This window comes from Thamnophis elegans, chromosome 2, assembly GCF_009769535.1.
Source record: "Thamnophis elegans isolate rThaEle1 chromosome 2, rThaEle1.pri, whole genome shotgun sequence".
NCBI classification, from domain to species: domain Eukaryota; kingdom Metazoa; phylum Chordata; class Lepidosauria; order Squamata; family Colubridae; genus Thamnophis; species Thamnophis elegans.
The window spans coordinates 170,367,087-170,382,749 of NC_045542.1; the positions used below are offsets into that span (position 1 = coordinate 170,367,087).

At 45.6% G+C, this 15,663-nt stretch overlaps 1 protein-coding gene across 5 annotated transcripts in view; it reads left to right on the plus strand.

The window, feature by feature from the left end:
• LOC116503328 (alpha-2-macroglobulin-like) overlaps positions 1–15,663 on the plus strand; it is a 183,234-nt gene that overhangs the window by 9,559 nt on the left and 158,012 nt on the right. For all 5 annotated transcript variants that reach the window (XM_032209667.1, XM_032209663.1, XM_032209666.1 and 2 more), the window contains exons 2-3: positions 6,585–6,759; positions 9,821–9,986. In XM_032209667.1, the coding sequence (XP_032065558.1) occupies positions 6,585–6,759; positions 9,821–9,986 (341 nt within the window). The remainder of the gene's footprint in view (positions 1–6,584; positions 6,760–9,820; positions 9,987–15,663) is intronic.

Here is a 15,663-nt window from a genome sequence, read left to right on the forward strand (position 1 = left end):
GAGGACCCCTTGTAGAGGTGCTCATGCAACACCTCATTTATTAGCTTCATGAATACCTCTGGGCCCCCCTGCAGACCAAAAGGCATCACTTTGAATTGAAAGCTCCCTAGGGAGCAGTTGAACACTGTTTTCCACTAATCTCTCTTTCTGATCCGTACTCGGTAGTATGCTTCTCTGAGGTCTAGTTTCGTGAAGACTTTTCCCTTAGCCGGATGAGATAGCATGTCCTTCATGAGGGGGAGGGGTTATAGGTTGTGTACGTACACCCCATTTATCCCTCGAAAGTCCACACACAACCTCATAGTGCCATCTTTTTTTTTTCTTTGAAGAGGACTGGAGCTGCGACTCATGGCTTGGCTGGCTCAATGAAACCCCTTGATAGGTTTTTGTCTATATATTTGCGCATCTCTTGCATTTCCCGAGGTGTTATGGTGTACAGTTTGGGCTTGGGTAGTTTTGCCCTGGGAATGATTTCGATGGCACAATCTGTCTCCCGGTGGGGAGACAGAACATCGCATTCGGCCTCACTGAATACTTCTGCAAGGTCCTGATATTCCATTGGAATCAGTTTGGTCTCTGGTGTTTTGTCGGCTATGGTTGCTAATTGTTCTTGTGGCCTCTTTTGGGGAGTTTCTAGCATGGTTTCTGTTTGCTGGTTTGTGAGAGGTTGGGGGTCCCTTGATATCCTAAGTCTGCCGGTACCCCCTTGCCATTAGATGGTTGGTCCCCACTTGTCTAGCCAGGAGAGTCCCAGTATGACTGCATCTGTCATTTTGGGGGCTATTATGAATCGAATTACTTCCCAGTGATACGCTAGCTCTAGCTTCACTGGTTCAGTTAGGTGGGTAGCATAAGTTCCCCCCATTAGGGACCCATAGATTTGTTCAAACCAGATTGGGTGGGCCAGTCTTTTTGCTCTGATCCCCAGTTTCAGGACTGTAGTTAGATTGATCAAGCACCTAGTGCAGCCTGAGTCTATTAGGGCTTGGAAATCCCCCTGGTTTCCTGTTTTTCAGGCTGTGAGGCGTATTGGAAAAAGGAAAGGGTGAATTGGCTCACTCACCATTGGGTCGTTTTCTCCCTCGTACTTGCTGTCATAGGATTCGGCCAACTGGTCATCATTGCCTGGGGTTCCACATCTCTCGCCTGGAGGGGAAGGGGCTTCTGCAGCCTGAAAGGCTTTTCTGGAGTGTTGATGGCTCGTTTGGGGCCTCATTTGGGTCGGGCTCTGGGTGGTGGGTCTGGCCTTGATTTTGGGGCTGGGGTTGGGCTTGCAGCTGCCATGTGGCCCATCCCCCTGCATCTGTAGCATTTCAGCGGACTTTGAGGGAGGGCTGGTCTCAAGGCCCATTGTGGTGCTGTAGGTCGGTGGGGTGGTTTCAGTCAGGTTGACCTCTCTCTCTTGTGTCTGGTTGCTTTCTCATGTCATTGGCGCATAGCCCACTGTCAACTTTTGTTGCTACTCGGAACCACTCAGAGAGTCAATTTGGGATGTCGTGGTATGTGGTTACTTGGGCAATTTGCTTGTCCTGGCTTGTTCTGAAAAAATGCACCAGCCGTCGCTCTGGTAATGGGGTAGCCTCCCTATGACCCTCCTGAATTCATGGATGTGCTCTTTGATGGGGTGGCCTCGCTGCTTTAGGTTGCTGAGTTCCTCTTCCACATATAGGTCATCCTCCCCCTCTTCAAACCTGGCCTCTAGTAGTTGCAAAAAGTCATCTATGTCTCAGAGTTGGGGGGGCACTCCTTTTGTGAAGGGCTGCTAGCCATTCCTTTGCTTCTCCTTCTAGCCCTTCTGCGATGGCATTCACCATGGTTCTGGGGGATGGGTAGAGATGCCCACAGCATTCTAGGTGGGTGTTAGCTAAATCAAGGAATAGGGCTAGCTGATCTGAGTCTCCGTCAAACTTTCCCCTGAATTGGGGTGGGTCGTTCAGCTCTACTCCTCCAACCTCCTGTCGGCCTCTGTATGCCTGTGCCTGATATGGCTGGTCATCTTCTTCACCCCTAGTTTGGAGAGAGGGAGGGGATTGCCTGTTCTTGGCAGCCTGCCTGCTGTGTGGGAGAGGCACTGGTTGCCCTTTTGGGCTTCTTCTCCATCTATCTGGTGGGAGAGGGGGGCTGCACTCCAGTCTGCACATCCTCCCTTCAATTGGATCAGATGTCCCTCCCCTCTCTTTTGGGCGGCACAATGGCCCCTCATCCTGAAGGGTGGCCCAGTCAAACTCCTACCTCAGTTGCTCTATTGAACTCCCCAAGGGTTCCCTCTGGTGCTTTGGGAGCCTGGCTTGTGCCCAGTCCCACAACCAGTCCACACTTGCCAGTTCGCTTGAAACCCTTCCCTTTATCTGGGAATTGGGGTAAGGAAACTAAGTTCAGCTGCTTTAGGGGCTAATTTCCACCAGTACTCATCTTTTCTTGCTTCTGCCACTGGAAAAGTTATCACAGGTTGAAAGACTGGAGCCCTGATGTCGAGGACTGGTTTAACTCCTGCAGCTGAAATCAGGCTTTCTTCCGATAATCCACCTTCTGCCATGGTTGCCTGACTTTCCCTCCAAGCACTCCAAATATTGGAGAGTGACTGGAGAGCCCAGGATTCAGGAAGCCTGGAAATCTTGATAGATTTTTAAAAGTCAGTTTTGGATCTCTGTGAAGTTTCCAAGAGTTGGCCTAATTAATTTACGAGCCTCGAGGTTCAAAAAAGGTTAAAAAAAACCCATTCATTTATTAGGACTAACATCTTGGCACAGACTTCTGTGGAGCCAAAACTAAATCCCACTTAACGGTGTCTGAACTTTACCCCTGTGTCCCCCTCCCCTCTGGTTGAGGTCATTAATCACATTCTCCAACAGGACATTATGGTCAGGTTCTGGACATGTGCATTCACATTCCAATATAGAAATATGAGACTTTTACTCTGGCCAAAAGTATGCATGGCATTTCCCCCCCCTCAAGTTGATAGTAGTCATGGAAATGCTTTAGACGTTGATAACTAACATAGAGGAAATGATAGAAGGTGTTGAAGCCATAGGAACCCTGGGGGCAAGTGACCATGCAATATTGGAATTCAACATTATGCAAACACAAGTAGTAGAATAAAGTCAAACTAGAGTCTTGGACTTTAAGAGAGCCAATTTCAATAAATTTAGAGAGAGCTTGGAAGAATTCATGGATGAGAATCCTCAAGGGGAAAACAACTCAAGAAGCTTGGGAAATTTTGAAAAATGAGATTATAAAAGCCCAGTCTAGCACAATACCAATGAAGAAGAAAAATAACAGCTTCCAAAAGAAACCAGCATGACTACATGCAAGAACTCTCTGACAAATTGAAAGACAGAGAAGATAATGTGTTTCTCTGAAAATACGATATGTCCTCATAATACAGCCATGCCACATTTTTCTGGTGGCCAAAAATATAAGCCCCCCGCATATAAGCCCGCTGGACAACCCCCCACCTCCAGCCAGGCAGAGTGCTGCTCACCAACCTAGCAGTATCCCGAAGGTGCTAAGCCGCAGGAACCTGGGGGAGGCAAAGGTGATTGCATTGCTTGGTGCCTTCGAGATACCGCTAGATTGGTGAGCAGCGCTGTGCCCAGCTGAAGAGGGGGGTTGCCGGGCAGCTGCTCTCTTGCGAGCTGGCTCCAAAAGAGCCGGGCACAGCCTCATGGGCGAATGGCTGTGTTGCGCTGTCGCAGCAGCAAAACACAACAGCCATGAAGCGACCATGCTCATGAGCAGCCACCCGGCAAACCCCCTTTGCAGCCGGGCACAGTGACATTCACTGACCTAGGGGTAAAGCGTGAGCGCCTGTTCGCTGCTGTCCTGCTCCTGTGGCTGGGAGCTTTCAAAATGCCAGTGAATGGCGCTCTGCATGGCTGGAGAGGGGGGTGTTCCACTCTCGCTCCTCTGCCTCCCAGCCTCAGGATGCATGCCCCAGCTCTTATTATGGAGCCAGAGCACCTCCGCCGCTGCTGCCATCCCAGCCTGGCTTTTTCCACAGCTTCCAACCTGAGTTTTTTGGCAGTGGCCGCTCTGCAGGCAGATGACATCAAGCTGGCAGGAATAGCCAATGCTCCAGAAGATAGACTTAAGATACAAAAGGATCTTGACAAATTTGAACATAGGGCACTATCTAATAAAATGAAATTAAATGGTGAAAAGAGTAAGGTTCTACATTTAGGCAAGCACAGGTACAGTAGAGGTGGTACCTTGCTCAATAGTAGTGACTGTGCGAAGGATCTTGGAGTCCTAGTGTGCAATCATTTAAATATGAGCCAGCAGTGTGCAGCAGCTGCTAAAAAAGCCAACACAGTTCTTGGCTACATAAACAGAAGGATAGAATCAAGATCACATGAAGTGTTAATACCACTTTATAATGCCTTGGTAAGGGCACACTTGGAATACTGCATTCAGATTTGGTCACCACAATGTAGAAAAGATGTGGAGACTCTAGAAAGAGTGCAGAGAAGAGCAACAAAGATGATTAAGGGATTGGAGACTAAAACATATGAAGAACGGTTGCAGGTACTGGGTATGTCTAGTTTAATGAAAAGAAGGGGAGACATGATAGCAGTGTTCCAATATCTCAGAAGATGCCACAAAGAAGAGGGAGTCAAACTATTCTCCAGGGCACCTGAGGATAGAACAAGAATCAATGGGTAGAAACTAATCAAGGAGAGAAGCAACTTAGAACTGAGGAGAAATTTTCTGACATTTAGTACAATAAATCAGTGGAACAGCTTGCTTCCAGAAGTTGTGAATGCCCCAACCCTGGAAGTCTTTAAGAAGATGTTGGATAGCCATTTGTCTGAAACGGTATAGGGTTCCCTTCCTAGGCAGGGGGTTGGACTAGAAGACCTCCAAGGTCCCTTCCAACTCTGTTATTGTATTGTATAAGTACCTAGGAGTACTCATCTCAAACAGTCTAAGCCCCAGAGTTTACTGTAACAGGAATGCCAAAAAGGCATTATGAGTTGTTAACTTAATTTTGCGAAGCTTCTTCTCTGGTAACATTGTACTGCAAACTAGGGCATACAAAACCTTTGCCAGATCAATCCTCAAATACAGCTCATCTGCCTGGAATCCACACTGATGCAGGAGGGGGGGCACAGGTAAACCCACCAGTGGCTGGCCAGGTTAGGTGGTCTTAATAGAATAATAGAATGGACCTTATAAATTCATATTAGCTTGGCTTTTCATTCTAGTGCCCTGGAGTTCCAAAGTTGACTTTTAGCTGGAGTGAACTTTCTCTCCAACTTCCTAAGAGCCAAGGTGGCGCAGTGGTTAAATGCAGCACTGCAGGCTACTGCTAGATCAGCAGTTCAGCGGTTCAAATCTCACCGGCTCAGGGTTGACTCAGCCTTCCATCCTTCCGAGGTGGGTAAAATGAGGACCCAGATTGTTGGGGGCAATATGCTGACTCTCTGTAAACTGCTTAGAGAGGCCTGAAAGGCCTATGAAGTGGTATATAAGTCTACTGCTATTGCTATTGCTATTGCTCATAAGTATTACAGTGTGGCAAGACCCTGTAAAGGAGGGGCACAGGAAGCCAGGCGTGGGTGAGAGATAGAACAGAGGTAAAAACTGCTGACAGCTTAAGACATTATAGGAACTTCTCTTTTTCGAAATGTCATGCTTGTCTCATGTGTGGAAACGCCTTGAGAATGCACAGTGTGAACACGGCATAAAAGTAGCATCCTGGGCAGAGCCCAGGCAGTTCAGATTTTGGTGTGTGAACACGCTGAACTCGATGCATCAAATAAACCTGTTTCTCTCACCTTCGTGGTCTCAAGTCCTGGCTTTCGTAAGTAGATTACAAACCTCAATCTGCTGCAACAACACTGTATACTGGACATTAATAAAATTGAACGAGTCCAGAGGTATTTCATGAAAAGAGTCCTCCACTTCTCTGCTCACAATAGAATTCCTTATGCCACCAGGCTCAAAATGTTGGGCTTGGAAAACCTGGAACTATGCCGCCTATGGTCTGACCTAAGCATAGTCCACAAAATTGTCTGCTACAACGTCCTACCTGTCAATGACTACTTCAGCTTCAACCTCAATAATACTCAGGCAAACAATAGATACAAACTCAAGGTAAACTGCTCCAAACTCAATTGCAGAAAATACGACTTCAGCAACAGAGTGGTCAATGCCTGGAATGCTCTACCCCACCCCGTTGTTACATACTCAAATCCCCACAGCTTCAACCTCAAACTCCATTAACACACCAGCATGCCTACCATCCTCATTTATTTGTACTCATTTCCTGTGTTCATGTCCATGTTTATACTTAAACCTGTTATCTTGTACATGTTTGATAAATCAAATTAAAAATAAATAAATAAAATAAAAGTTGTTACATTCCAACGACTCTTTGACTCTTCCTGACTAATTTTGCTCTGACTGATGAAGTTGCTTGGATGAATGATGAAACGCTTCAGATTAACAAAGATTGGTCCAGTTGCCATGAATCAACCTTTTGACACAGATCTAACTCCATCAACACAGGCCCAAAACTCAGGAAAGCCTCTTGCATTTGCTCTGCATATTTCCTAATCAGAGCCCCTGTTCCTCTTTTCAAGGCAATATGTGGCGGTGGTACCCAGCATAATCTACATGGAGACCCCTGAGAACTTCTGCATCCAGATAAACAATCTGAAGGAAACAGTCAATTTGACTCTCATGCTGGACCAAGATTTGTTCCTGAATAAAATGACGATAAAAGAAAAAGATGCATTTCAATGTGTTCCTTTCCAGGTACGTCTCTGTCTCTGTCTCTGTGTGTGTGTGTCTGTCTGTCTGTCCCTCTCTTTGTCTCTTTCTCTCTTGCAAGCTTCCTAATTGTAACCTATATTGCTAGACAGTTAAATTCAGGACCACTTAATCACACAATATCACAATATTGATTTGTGTCAATCAACAACTATTTTTTTTTAAAAAAACGAATACATTCCAGTTTGGAAGAAGCACAGCTTGGACATTTTTTCTTTTAAAGGCATGATTGCTTAACCATATCAAAGCAAAAAATTTCCTAAGCCCTATGCCACCCCCCCCCCCCAAATTTGGGCTAAGCTAGATGCTTCACAAATGGAATGGGGGGGGGGGAGAAGGGACTCTTGAAAATTGTTGTCAGTATTGCCATGGAAATTACTCCCTTCAAAATGTCTGGATGTGAGGGAAATGAATTTGGGAAATTTAAGTTCCAGTCCAGATGTTGCTATGGGGGTCAATGCATCATTGAAAAGACATGAGTGAAGACACAACTGTAGAGCAAGAAAAGAACATTGGCTTTTTAACTTAGAATAGAATAACAGAGTTGAGAGGGACCTTGGAGGTCTTCTAGTCTAGTCCCCAGCTTGACAGGGAACCTGGTCTATACCATTTCAGACAAATATCTTCTTAAAAACCTCCAGTGTTAGAGCATTCCCAACTTCTAGAGGCAAATATAAAAGGCCACTATATTGCTACAGAAATGCACAAACTAAAGATGAAAACTTTCCAGAATGCATATGGGTCAATATAAAAGAAAAAAAAAGAATGACATTGCCATAGGTATATGTTACAGGCCACTCAATCAAACAGAAAAAATGGAGGCACTTTTTGCTAACCAATTAATAAATACATGTAGGACACGCACTACAATAGTAATGGAGGATTTCAATTTGTCTTCCGACGTCAGTCTTCCAATGTCAACTGGAAGACTAATTCTGCACCAAGTGAGAAATCAAATAGGTTGCTGCTGACCAAACTAAAGTTGACAACTTTTTCGTCCAAAATGTAGAGGAGGGAACTAGAGGGATATTCATACTGGATTTAATTCTCACGAACAGAGAAGAAGTGATAGAGAGAGTTGAAACTGCAAGAACCTTGGGTGAGAGTGACCATGTCATACTGGAATTCAACATTATGCAAAGACAAGTAATAGAACATAATGATACCAGAATTTTAGATTTTAAAAGAGCTGATTTTAACAAACTCAGAGAGAACTTGAGAAAGATTCCTTGGATGAAAATCCTAAAGGGAACACAACTAAAGAACCTTAGGAAACTCTGAAAAGTATTATCATAAAAGCCCAGACCACCACAATACCACTGAAAAAGAAAAGCAAGAAATGCAAGAAAAACCAGCATGGCTGAACAAAGATCTCTCTGACAATTAAAAGACCAAAAGGACAAGTACAAAAAAGTGGAAAGAAGGACATATAACTAAGGCAGAATATCAGCCTTAGAATAGGTATAGGACACTCACTGCAATAGTAATCGAGGACTTATCCTGATGTCACTAGAAGAATAATTCTGCATCAAGTGAGAAATAGAATAGGTTCCTAATCAACCTAAGTTGACAACTTTTTTGTCCAAAAAGGAGAGGAGGGAACTAGAGAAACAGTCATTCTGGATTTAATTTTCACAAACAGAGTGGAAATTGCAACTGGGTCGCTAAACTGATAGGGACGGCAGGCTGGCCATGCCCCCGAACTGGTTCCCTAGTTGCCCATGCCGTTGCCAGCATGTTTTTTATTCCTTTTTTAATGTTCTGCGCATGCGTAGAACACTTTATAGGCAACTGTGTATGTCTGTGTGCATGCAAAGCGGCAGTAACACCAGCAGCAATCCACCCCTGGCTCCGTCACATTTCTTGCCATCATATGCAGGGAAGCAAAACTTTGTGAGACTAAAAAAAAAAATCACTCAATCAATTCCACCTTTGTGAGGTCCTTTTCTTTCATGAGAAGTTGGAATTAATTGAACTTTTTAAAAAAGTCCTACATAATTCTTTTCCCTTGCCCACGATGGTGAGAAATGTGATGGAGAAACACAACAGAGCTGGAAATCAAGTAGGCAAAGAAATGCTTCAGGAAAGTGAGGGCCTGGGTGGTGGCGGGGGAGGCAAGCTTTGGCGGGTGACACTGAAAGGCAGAGCAAGAGCTGCCTAGAAGAAGCCAGTTGGCTTGGGAGTCTGAAATACTCTTCCTCTTCCCACTTGCCACACTCCCAAATGGAAAGAAAAAGGGGGCGGGTGGCTAATGAGGATCAGGAAGCCCTCCCCCCCAGCAATGGGGGAGGAGAAGAGATGGCAAGAGCATCTCCAACTCGCTTGATGTGCCCCAATGAAAGGCAGCAGGTTCCCTTCCATGCCCTCTCCAGCACCGGAAACCAAGTGTTAACACGTACCCAGTCACCCATGCAGAAATGGGCTGCAGGGACTGTGTGGGAGTCTGTAGGGGCAGCAGGCAAGCGAGTTGGGCTGTGGGGGAAGATGTAGGGGTGGTAGTCAAGCAGGTTAGGCATGGAGACGGTGGGGAAGGCAGGCAACCAGGTTGGGCCATAGGTGCTGCGTGGGAGGCAGGCAAGCTGACTGGGCTGTGGGGACCACAGAGAAGTCAGGCAAGCAGGCTGGACCATGGACTGTGTGGGAGGTAGCTGGGCGAGAAGCAAAGGAAGACCCATTAGGCAGAGATCAGCTGGGCCGTATGGCCGAGGCAAGCAAGGGAATCAGAGAGCAGCAACAGCTACGCCATAGGCATTACTCTAGGCGAGCAGCCTAGGCAGGTGAGGCGAGATAAGAAGTGGTTGGGAGGAGAGGGGTGGGTGGAGCAAGCAGCTTTCCAAACGGCACAAAAATTTAACAACCGGTTCATCCGAACCGGTCGAAACCAGTTGAATACCACCTCTGGATAGAAGGGGTTGAAATTGCAAGAACCCTGGATGAGAGTGACCATGTCATACTGGAATTCAACACAATGCAAACACAAGCAATAGAACATAATGATAACAATATTGCTCAAACCATTTGATTTTGTCTCTTTTCATTCCTGCAGATTCCCAGGTCGAGCAACATTTTGCCATCAACTGAAGTCATTCTCAGCTTGAGAGCACAGGGGTTGACCCAACATTTCTCGGACTTCAAAAAAGTGCGGATTGAGAAACCAAAGCATCTGGTTTTCATCCAGACAGACAAACCAATCTACAGAGCAGGACAGAAAGGTAAAGGGCCACTCCAGTGGGAAACCTGCTCCTGTAATTCTTGCTTTTCTAACCCTTTCAAACCCTGATTGTTGCAATTTTTACAGGCTTTATTTTTCAAATTTTAGAATTTTCATTTGTTAGCCAACCGATTGTTAAGCGAGTCATGCCAGCTTTTATGACCTTTCTTCCCTTGGTTGTGAAGTATTTGTGAAGTGAATCATGCAGTTGTGAAGCAAATCTGACTTCCTCTCTTGATCCCATTGTCGGACACTGGTTGGGAAAGTTGCAAATGGTTGATCCCATGATTCCCAGATGCTTGTAACCAGTGGTGGCATGCAAATAATTTAACAAGTCATTTTCTGCCCTAATGACCAGCTGGGTAGACATGTCATGTGACTGGCTGGACATGGCCTACTTCACTGGTCTCACCTTAGGAAATTTCTCCATAGTCCAACTCACAATAAAATAGCACTGTTCCAATATTTAGAATAGAATAGAATAGAATAGAATAACAGAGTTTGACGGTAGTTTAGAGGTCTTCTAGTCCAACCCCCTGCTTAGGCAGGAAATCCTACACCACTTCAGATAAATGCTTATCCAATCTCTTCTTAAAAACTTCCAGTGTCGGAGTATTTACAACTTTTGGGAGCAAATTGTTCCAATGATTAATTGTTCTAACTGTCAGGAAATTTGAGAGGCTCCTGCAAAAATGCGGGTGTCAATCTATTTTTCAAAGAGCCAAAAGGCACAACAAGAAACAATGGATGGAAACCAATCAAGGAGAGAAGCAACCTAGAACTAAGGAGAAATTTCCTGACAGTGAAAACAATCAGTGAAACAACTTGACTCCAGAAGCTGTGAATGCTCCAACACTGGAAGTTTTTAAGAATAGATTGGACAACCATCGGACTGAAATGGTATAGGTTTTCCTGCCTAAGCAGGGGATGGCCTAGAAGACCTCCAAGGTCCCTTCCAACTTCTATTCTATTCTAGTCTATTCAGCAAAACAGAAATGCAAGAGACCGCAATAAGTTTGCAAAGCACATGAAGGCAGAGCAAGAAGCAATGGGTGGAAACTAATCAAGGAGAGAAGCAACCTAGGACTAAGATGAAATTTCCTGACATTTAGAACAATTAATCCATAGAATAACTTTCCTCTAGAAGTGGAGAATGTTCCAACACTGGAAGGTTTTCAAAAGAGTTTGCAGAACCATATGCCTGAAATGGTATAAGGTTTCCTGCCTGAGCAGTGAGTTGGACTAAAAGACCTCCAAGGTACCTTCCACCTCTGTTATTCACTCCAGAAATGAATAATTTTAGTATTTGAGGGGTCCTTGTTGGTCTCTTGTGGCTGGTTGTTTCTTGAAAACATTTCATTATCCCAACTGGGTAATATCATCAGTGCACTAATTTGGGTAATGATATTTCTGCAAGAAAAATAACCAAGATTAGAGGCACTAAGTATCCTGCTTGAGCAGGGGGCTGGACTAGAAGTCATCCAAGGTCCCTTCCAACTCTTCTCTTCTCTCCTCTCCTCTTCCCTCCCTTCATATTTCTATTCTTTAAATGCAGAGCAATTTAATTGAAAAAAATGTCTGAAAATGAGGGATTTCATCAAGGAAAACAGACAAACCAGAGTGTCTCCAGAGGAGGGAGGAGGCAACCAAAGGGAAGGAGAAAATAAAAAGATCTATGATAAATGATTAGAGATAGTGGGTATGCTCTTCCCCTTGGAGTAGAGAAGACTATGTGGAGGTTTGACGGCAGTCTTCATGTATCTCTTAGCTGCTCAATTTTGGGGGTCTTTCTAGGAGACATGAAACAATGGTCTAAATGTCAGAAAGGTACATTATGATTGGACATCAGATTAAAAAAATGCATTAATGGAGCTGGATGGGATTGACTACCCGGGAGGAAGGATTGACAGAAGGATTTAAACCAAAGATGGATGGCCATCTACTAGGAATGCTGCAACAGTCTATTATTGCCCTGGGCAGTGGTCAGATTAGTATTTTTCAACTGTAGCAACATGAAGATGTTTAGACTTCAGTTCCCAGAATTCAACAGCCAGCATGGAATCTTCTGGAAAGACCCCATGGCTGGTCAGGGAATTCTGGGAGCAGAAGTCCACGCGTCTTCAAATTCTTAACTATGAGAAAACACTGGACTGTAGTCAATGATCTCCAAGATCCCTTCTATATTTTAATATTTCTATATTCAGTAGCTACTTTCCTGTGAAGTAACCATCCTCTGCTACCAAATGTGATGTTCCCGTGGGTCGTCCATGAGGCCAATGTTGAGAAAAGACAGGAGACAAATTTTCTTGGGATGGAGCGACCCAGATTGGGGTCTGAGAGCCCCTTTTATTGGGATAGGACAAAGGCAGGAGGAGCGATCAGCATGTGATTTAAGACAGCCTGTCAAACTACAATTGCTAATCTACTGCTTCAGGAAAGTTCTTTCTATATATGGTCAAATCCTGGACGTCAATGGTAGGGCACATCTCAGAATGTTATGTTATTCACTATCAGGATGTTATGGCTTTCTCGGAGCCAGTTGTCTCCTGTGTGATTCAGCGTGACTCTGCAGGCCCTAGTATGAATTAGGCCATGGAGGATACACACCTGCACAAAGAACTATATTACAACATCTCCTACTTTTTTATTTTCTTTTTGTCAAAAAGACTTTCCCTCTTCATCTGACAGGGCTGATCACAGCATTCTACACATAAACCAGTAGAAAATCACATCATGGCAAAGGGTGGGCAAAGGGGGAATAGAAGATTACAAGCTGCATGGCATTGGGAGGGGAAAGGGCATGTGTGGGAGTAGCTGGCTCACATAGTTCATGTTACATGAGGCTGCATAATGAGTCCTGACCATTTAGGCCGGAAAAATGTTTCTGGTGCGATGTTTTTGCATCCCTGTGTATGTGTGTTTCAGACAGCAGAAACTGCCCTGCACACACACACACGGAATGGATTCCAACACTGTTTTTGTTTTAAAAGGCAGCGTCTCCTTCTTCATCGCTGGGCATGCAGAAGGGAGCTTTCCCCATGCAAGGGGTTGACTGTTCATGTAACTCCATGTGGTTGACAATGTGAATATTCTTCTATGGAGCCAAGCTAGAGAGTATATTCTTACACATAGTTAATAAAGAGGGTACACATTGAATACAGCAACACAACTGTATCAGCAAAGCAACAAGGGTTATAACGGTCTTGGAAACATTTCCCAACCAACTAATATTTGGTAACCAAGAGGTCATCCAATCCCACCAGGAGTCCAAGGCTTTATATGTTTGTCCAACTGTTTGAACGGTATCATGTAATTTGTCCACACTGGTTTCAATTTGTCCGGACTGGTTCAAATAATGACAACAGGTAGCATTCAACCAAACACATAGTAGGGGGATCTGCGGCGAAAGACGGGGCAGCCGGTCGGGGGAGTGTAGCGTGGAGGGTGCTCTGCTCTGTGTTCCAGGTCAGAGACAGAGACAGCCTCAAGCTGTGGTTCCTGTTGGTTGGTCATGGTCAGGCTGCTTCTGTGTTTGTGTAGGTAGTTGTATAGGTGGTTTTGGCAAATATGGTCTTACGTGCCGTCCTGGAATCCAAAGAACTTTGTCTTTTAGTTGGGTTGCAGCGTAGTTCCTTCCGCAGGTACTCAGGTGAGCAGGTCCTCGCCAGGCAAGCAGCGATAGTAGACAGGTGGACGGGAGGTGTCTGCAGTAGGTGGAGCTGCAAAATGACGAGTCGCTGCCGAGGATGATGGGCTGCCAGTGTGTTGCACTGCTGGGAGGCCAGGGGGCATTTTCCCCTATTGCCAATATATCTGTCCAGGGCATGTTTTAATGTCTGGTTGGCGCGCTCAGCCAACGCCTGACCCTGGCTGTTAAAAGGAATGCCAAATTTATGCACAATGCCCCATTGGTTACAAAAGGCAGCAAAGGCTGCACCTTGTCTGTTTTTAATTCTTTTGGGCGTCCCAGCGATGCAAAGGTCCAAATACAATGATTAATAACATGTTTGGTGGCTTCACCCCTTTGGGGGGATGCTATAATGTAGCCTGAATACGTATCAATGGAAACATGTAAATATTTCCAAGGGGCAAATGGAGAATATTGGGTAACATGCATTTGCCAAATTTGGCAACACTCTATCCCTCAGGGATTAACTCCCATCGGGAGGGGGTTTGCCTGCTGGCTACAGGTAGGGCACTGCTGAACAATGGCAGATGCCTCATTTGCAGTAATGCCAAATTGTTTTATGAGCGCTTTTTTATTCTGGTGAAAGTAAGAGTGGCTATCCCAAGGTGTGATAGCAGAACAAACATTGACATGGGGTGGGGGGGGGGGCTGATGCCACAGCGTCAGCAACATCATTGCCCTCCTGGAGAGGCCCAGGGAAAGGCTGATGACTTCAGATATGGGAGACATGGAAAAAATAACAGCGAGAGGAGACAAGACCTTGTAAAGTGAGAAACAGAGACAAAAGTTGTGAATCAGTAGAAGGAGAGAGATAAGACTCATACAAAGAGGTTATAATCTGAGTCACATAAAGACTAGCAAGAATTAAGTTAAACAGTTGTTTGTCCAATAACTGAAAGGCCAAGATGGAAGTGGCCAATTCATCTCTTTGAGCAGATTTTTGTGGCTCTGTGAAACATCTGTGAAAAGAATTCCAAGGGCTTCCCGGGGGGGGCGTGGCCTGAAGAGGCCCCGTATCAAACCCATCCCCTCCCGGTAGCTGAGGGGCAGTAACATTGTTGGACAGACCCTTGGCAATTGCCTTGTTAATCTCTCTAAGGTATTTGGAGGTCCAAATGGCAAACTGAGAGGGGGTAAGAAGCATGTCTGACAAAAGGGTTTGGACCAGTCCCTTGCAGTATGGGAATTGCACCCCATAGGTGGAAACGGCTTGCTTAAGATCCTTAAGAGCCCTATAGGGGATTGAGTTATGAGTGGGCACAACCCCCCCAGCCGCGTTGGTTTGAAAGGAAACGGGGAAACAATCCTGTGCCAATTCCATGTCCCCTTGATTGTAAGCATCGCACAGAGCGTCTTGGAGAGCGCTATGCCACACTTGCGGGGCGGGGGAAGGGGCGGAAGGGAGAGGAGAAACCTTCTCTTCCGGAGGGGCCGGGGGAGGTGGAGAGGCCGGGGGAATTAGAGAGGCCTCGGAGAGGGCCATCGCCTGGCAAGCAGGAGAGGCGATCTCCTCGTAGTGTGGAGGAGATAATTCCGAGGGCTTACAAGCAGCCCCCTGCATACCTTCCTCATGAATTTGAAGGCATCTGACAAGAAGTCTCCAAGTAGTGAGAACTTCCGGCAGGGCTCGAGGTTACTTTAAGAGAGCCCTTCTCAGGGTAAATTGGACAATTCTTAGATGTAAGCCAATAGAGAGAGGAAATGTTTTTTCGGGGGAAAGGGAAGCAAGCGAACTGCTGCTTGAGAGATTGCAATGGGAAGCAGGCGATCTGCCGCTTGAGAGATTGCAATGGAGAATTTGGGGAGATCCCGAAGCTCCTGCAGGTGTGCAGTCTGAGCCTTCGAGAAGCCTGAGCCCATACTCACGATTGGGAGGGTGCTCCGTTCGCTAACGGCAGGCCCTGGTTGCGAGACTTTGCCAAGTCGGGGATGAGTGAAAGGCTGGTGACACAGGAAGATCACGTCGATCACATTGCATCATGTCAATCAC